General features: G+C 46.2%; 1 protein-coding gene across 1 annotated transcript; it reads left to right on the top strand.

Annotated features, from left to right (window-relative positions):
* The first annotated feature begins 1,711 nt into the window (after positions 1-1,711).
* On the top strand, positions 1,712-3,354 carry LOC147882431 (putative WRKY transcription factor 21). Its single transcript, XM_087401014.1, has 3 exons — positions 1,712-2,514; positions 2,628-2,753; positions 2,998-3,354. The coding sequence occupies exons 1-3, from the start codon at positions 1,979-1,981 to the stop codon at positions 3,158-3,160; spliced, it is 825 nt and encodes a 274-aa protein (XP_087257140.1). The 5' UTR covers positions 1,712-1,978; the 3' UTR covers positions 3,161-3,354.
* The last annotated feature ends 2,388 nt before the right edge of the window (positions 3,355-5,742 follow it).

Below are 5,742 nucleotides of genomic sequence, written 5' to 3'. Positions count from 1 at the left end.
AATTGTAGGCCAACTTGCATCTCAATAGAGCTAAGGTTCCTATGAAGTGACCCTTATATCTACTTACTATTCTTCTTGTGAGCCCTTCTCAAATTCATATTGGGCTCCCTTAGTGAGGACCACTAGATGGGCTTTGACAAGGATGCATCCATCCTCGATGCTATTCACATTCCCACTTGAGCTCTCTTGTTTCAATGCCTTAATTGAAAAATGTTGAGGACCACTTGATGACCTTTGATAAGGATGCATTCCTCCTCATTCCTATTCAAGCTCCCACTTGAGTGGTCTTGTTTCAATGCCTCTATGGAAAAATAGTGAGGACCACTAGATGGCCTTTCATAAGGATGAAAACCCCCTCAACCTTATTCAAGCTCCCAATTGAGAAGTTGCATCACCTTCTGACTACTTCAAGTTTGCCACCTACAGGTATACATTCTCCGGCTCCTCTTCTTTGCTAAAATACTTCCCTTTGCTCCTAGGGCATGACTTCTTTCTATTGTTGGGTCATCCCACTACCCTCTGCTCCTATGGCCGCTTCCATTTCCGCGTCCCCAGAGGTGCCCTTCTGGCTGTTCCCCTTTGGTTTGTTCTGCTTTGGCTCCTTAGATGTGCCCCTAGCACTATTCCCCTCCGGGTTATTTGTTTCAGCTCGCGGAGATTTCCTCCGCATTGTTCCCCTCCGATGCTTTATCTGAGGTCTTCTCGCTCTTGTCTGGCTTTGTTCTGTACCTTGTGAGTCTCCTACTTGATACCCTGGTCAGAATGATCCGATGCCCCTCCCTAACCACTCGGTCCTTGCCCCTGCCCATCCTGGCTGATTGGATCATCTTTTTCATTATTTTGTGCAAGATGGCCCTGCTCCACCTAAAATAATGCATTTGGCCATGGTACCCGTCCTGACACTAGACGGTGTTGCAGCATGTAGAGGTGAGGGCCAAGTTTGCAGTGAGTCTGCTCACTGCCCATAGTTGGGTCTCAAAGTCCTTTGACGAGATAGGTGAGAAGCGTGTTGTTGAAAAGAAGGCGGTGGCGGGTAAGGGGTTGAAAATTGTTGCAAGGTCGAACGCGGCGAAGGACAGTTAGGGGCGAAAAATAGCAACATTCCAACACGGGACTGATTACAAAGTCTATGGGCGAACAGTATAATAGGGCCCGCCACGCGCTCCTCGTTGACCGGTGCCCAGGGGGCCGTGGGATGGGGGGGATCGGACGGCGCGGGGGAGAGAAGGAGGGAAAAGGGGGGAGGGCAGTAGGATGGGGGAGGATCGGACGGTGGAGAAGGGGAGGAGGGTTGACAGGAAGTGGAGGGTGGAAGAGTCAATGATGATATTCAGAGAGGGGTTTTTCTAAATAAAGGGTATACGGGGTTTAGGTAGTTTTGTTGTACGAAAGTCTGAGGAGCTTCCAGCAGCCATGGCGTCCTCCTCCCTCGACCTCGACTCCTTCCACTCCTCCGCCTCTTCTGGCCTCCTTAGCCTCCACCACCTCCTCCGCCTCCTCTCCCTCCCTCCCCCCCCCCCCCCCCCTCCTCCACTCTTGTACCTCCTCCACCCTCTCCCACTTCCGTCACCTCATCTCCCTCCTCGATCACTCCCTCCCTTCTCGCCATGCTCGCTTCCGCCGCCCCCTCCCCTCCTCTCCCCTCTCCCTCCAGTACCTCCCTGCTTATGAGCCCCCTGCTGCTACTTCCACCAACCCCTCCCCCTCCTCCAGCACCCCCGTCCGCACCCCCCACAGCACCTCCGCCGCCTATCACCTCTCCGATGCCTCCGACGTACTCGCTCCGACGCCGCCGCTCAGCCACCGCCAATCCTTCGAGTTCGATCTCAACAAGGAAGCCACTGATTCTTTCGATACTTGCTCCTCTCCCCCCGCCTCGCAGAAGTTTCTCTTTTCTGAAAGACTGACCGCACCAGAGGGTACTGTCTTCACGCCAACGATTCGGAAGAGAGATTCGACTTTGCTCGTTAATGGGTCGATGGCTTCTTCAAAAGTCGCGACTCGGGTAGACGCACGCGAGCAAGGGACTACCTCATCCCCGCCCGTGTCACAAAAAGCTGGTTCCATCTTTAGGCCACCTCTCTTTCGTCCCGAACCCATATTAGCCCTCCCCGAGTCCACAGAAAACTTTCGGACATATCAGGGGACATCGGTCGCAACCTATCGTGGTAATGACGGGCTTACAGTTCAAACAGCACAACTAATCAACGAGAGCGAATCAGTCTTCCACCATCAAAATTCTTACCTACATCGGCACAATATAGAAAAGTCATCAACCCAATTTGAGAACTCAGTCAGCAGTACACCTACCACAAATTCTCTCATTTCGTGCCTGAGCGTCGATGGTAGTTTGTCCAACGATAAGCCGCCTATTCTTCAACAGGTTCAGATTCCCATGGATCAGAATCCTATTTTCAATTCTTCGACATTGAAGAGGAAGCGTTCTGTCAAGTCAGATGACTCTCGATTGAAGTCTGATAGCAGTACAAAATGCCACTGTTCGACTAAGCGCAGGTGGGTAACAGTTTTTCTGTTTTGGAATTATCAAAATATATCTGTCTGTGTAGATACAACATAGAGTTAGATTTATGGTTGAACTGAAAGCCAGACAATGTTCTTGTCTCCAGGAAATTGAGGAACAAGACAGTAGCGCGGGTTGCTGCCGTTAGTGACAAGGTAGCAGAGATACCTCCTGACGATTATACTTGGCGAAAATATGGACAGAAACCAATTAAGGGATCTCCTTATCCAAGGTAGAAGTTGGTTACAAGTAGAAAAGCGTCTTACCTACGTTTCTAGCCAAAAGATGCGTTCTTTTTCTTTCATTCTTTTCTTCGGTTCGCATAATTGGTAGCTTACTACCTGAACTTCGTGTTTTCAACCGGCTACTACACGTGCAGTGGTGTGTAGCCAAAAGATGCCTTCTTTTTCTTTCTTTCTTTTCTTCTGTTTAAGTAATTGGTAGCTTATCTAAACTACATTTTTCAACCGCTTCAGGGGCTACTACAAGTGCAGTGGTGTGAAGGGATGTCCAGCGAAAAAGCACGTTGAACGTGCACCGGATGATCCGAGCATGCTGATTGTAACGTACGAAGGGGAGCACATCCATTCTCAGCTGTTTTCTGAAGGCGAGAACAAAACATCGTCAGTACCAACTTGAGACTGCCGATGACGCTACGGGACTCAGGAGCCACGGCAATGCCCAAATTGACCCCTCTGTGACCCCAAAAGGTCGGAATATTTTTGTTGATATACTCACACCTTGACATTAGTACTCTGGTTTTTGTTTCTAAAAAGGGTGACGGCTCGAACATGTTTTCTCCCATATTTGAGCTTTCTCCATTGGGAGACCCTTGTAGTGGTTCCACCATGCAATATACTATGGATCTAACCCTCCTTTTTCACACACGTCTCTCTCGGAGAGGAAATACACTTCAAGGAGAGATACATGACTACTCTATTTTACCTTGAAAGGTTTGGATTTTCAGAGTAACGCATCCAAGGGCACTCTCTAGATATAATTTTGTCTATAACACTACACTAGTTAGGCAACCCGCGCTACCCTATTGAATTATATAAGTTGTAGATCTCTAGGCTTTCTATCAGGTTCCTTCCATTCGATCTACACAATCCTTCGTTATACTTATGATGAGCTTTGAAGCCTCAATACGATCAATCACGCTCGGTAGTAGACTAAAATTACATAGACTTCCTTGGGAAAAACAAAATTCGTAGCATCTGAAGAAGTTTGAGTGTTGTCGATCCTCACATTGAGATCCATGCTAGATCTCTTTGCATTAATAGTTTTATCAAGACGCAATATCATAGTCATTTTGTTCCAATCCAACGTGAAGATATCACCCATGCCTTTGCTTCTACTGGGGGTGGTGGATAGGGGCATTCGATCCAGCAAGTGGCTAAAAGACTTGTGGCTTGCTGTGAATGCAACACGAACTCCGCACTGTAGTTTTAAAAAACAGAACATCTACTGAAAAGAGATCGAGCAAGCATAGTAGGATTCTTACACCATCTCAGAGAGGTTTTCCATTCTCTCGACTCGCTTTTCCCTTGTCCCCTTCCAAATTTGGAGCTTGCGAATCTCAAAACTGGCAGGATCAAAATGGATCAAACAATTCTTCAAAATTGTTGACATGAATGGCACGTGCGAAAGATAGGATCTAAGTCGGTAACAATAAAAACAAGACTAAAAAGCAGCGTGCTAGGTAAATGGAAGTTGCAAAAGGAATGGGGATTTCACAAATATAGGTGATTGCATGCAAGATATGGCTTCTTTTTCTCAATCCTTCAAATGAAATCCAGACAATTGCATGTTGGATGGCCCTTTATATGTATATCATAAACATGTACTTCATGGCTTTCCCCAATGTTTTAACAGTGAACACCTCATGTTTTTTGGATTCAAAGACCATTTCTTGAGTTACCCTTCCTTTCTGTTTTAGAGATGATTTGATTCTCTTTTTTGCTTTCTTGGAAATGTAAGGCTTGTATCTTATCCATCTCCCCTATCTAAAGATCAGGTTTGCATTTGCTCCATCTTGCTTTGCAATATCTTGCATCCCTCATGCCACTATTCTGATTCTTTCATTTGCTAATTAAAACCTACAAGCAACAAACTAGACAAATAGAAGGGACTTTAAGTGGCTCGGGATGATTAATGTTCTTCTCTGTGGCCCATGTGCGCATTACATCAGTGTTGCAAAACAACATCATCTAGTTTGTCATCCCATCCACATGGGATGTGAAGAGAGTAGGAGAGAAGTAAGGAGTCTCACTTGCAGCTTTCTCACATACACAATGGGGGAATACACACAAAGGTGGAGGCTGAAAACAGTTTTTCTCTTGTTAGTTGTGAAAGCCAAAAGAACTCTCTCTTAGTACAAAAGGAATAGCTGAATCCTATATGTGGGTCTCAAACCAAACTCAGCTAACCTAGGTGGCATACTAACTGAGCCACTAACTAGAGTACATAAAGATAGCTGTCATCCAGCTATTATTCATGGGTGGTGTACCAACCGCATCTGCAGCCAACAAGTCGGTGACATAAATGCGCAACAGTCACTTTGGCATATCACGAGTGGAGCTCGATATCTCAACACTCCCCCTCGAGCTCAATCCCAATTCTTGCATACCAAGCAGGTCTCTGAACTTGTGCATCTTCTCTGCATCCAATGCCTTTGTGAATATGTCAGCTACTTGATCCTCTGTGCTGACATAAACTAGATCAATAAAAGGTCCTACTAGAACCTTCTCCCGCACATAGTGATAATGCACCTCAATGTGCTTTGTTCTAGCATGATAGACTGGGTTATTTGCCAAGTGTATACTGCTCATGTTGTCACAATAAGTGATAACTGGCCCATCTGTAGACTGATGCATATCATAAAGTAGCTTATGCAACCAAGCTCCCTCACATGCAGCCATTACTGCACCCTTGTACTCAGCCTCTATGCTCGACAAGGCAACTGTAGGCTGTTTCTTACTACTCTAAGTGAGTGCAGCACTCCCAAAAGAAAACACATATCCACTGGTAGATCGTTTATCAGAAATACTACCAGCCCAATCAGCATCAGTGCATCCATGCAACTGTATCTGAACCCCAGTCTCATAAAATAGTCCATACTGCAATGTGGACTTCACATACCTCAGTATGCGTCTAGTCGCATCCAAATGTGGTTTCCTTCGAGCCTGCATAAATTGACTTACCAACCCAACAGCATAGCT

Source organism: Dipteris shenzhenensis, chromosome 29, assembly GCF_047967505.1.
Source record: "Dipteris shenzhenensis isolate YYH24624 ecotype China chromosome 29, Dip_SZ_1.0, whole genome shotgun sequence".
NCBI lineage: Eukaryota > Viridiplantae > Streptophyta > Polypodiopsida > Gleicheniales > Dipteridaceae > Dipteris > Dipteris shenzhenensis.
Note: the sequence above shows the minus strand (reverse complement) of the source record. Positions and strands in the feature narration are given on the sequence as shown.

What these genes read in the sequence shown, in the direction of transcription:
- LOC147882431 (XM_087401014.1), top strand. Translation starts at nt 1,979, where the DNA reads ATGGCTTCTTCAAAAGTCGCGACTCGGGTAGACGCACGCGAGCAAGGG. An exon ending in CACTGTTCGACTAAGCGCAG is followed by an intron (nt 2,515 to 2,627) that starts GTGGGTAACAGT and finishes TCTTGTCTCCAG; the next exon opens with GAAATTGAGGAACAAGACAG. An exon ending in AAGGGATCTCCTTATCCAAG is followed by an intron (nt 2,754 to 2,997) that starts GTAGAAGTTGGT and finishes CAACCGCTTCAG; the next exon opens with GGGCTACTACAAGTGCAGTG.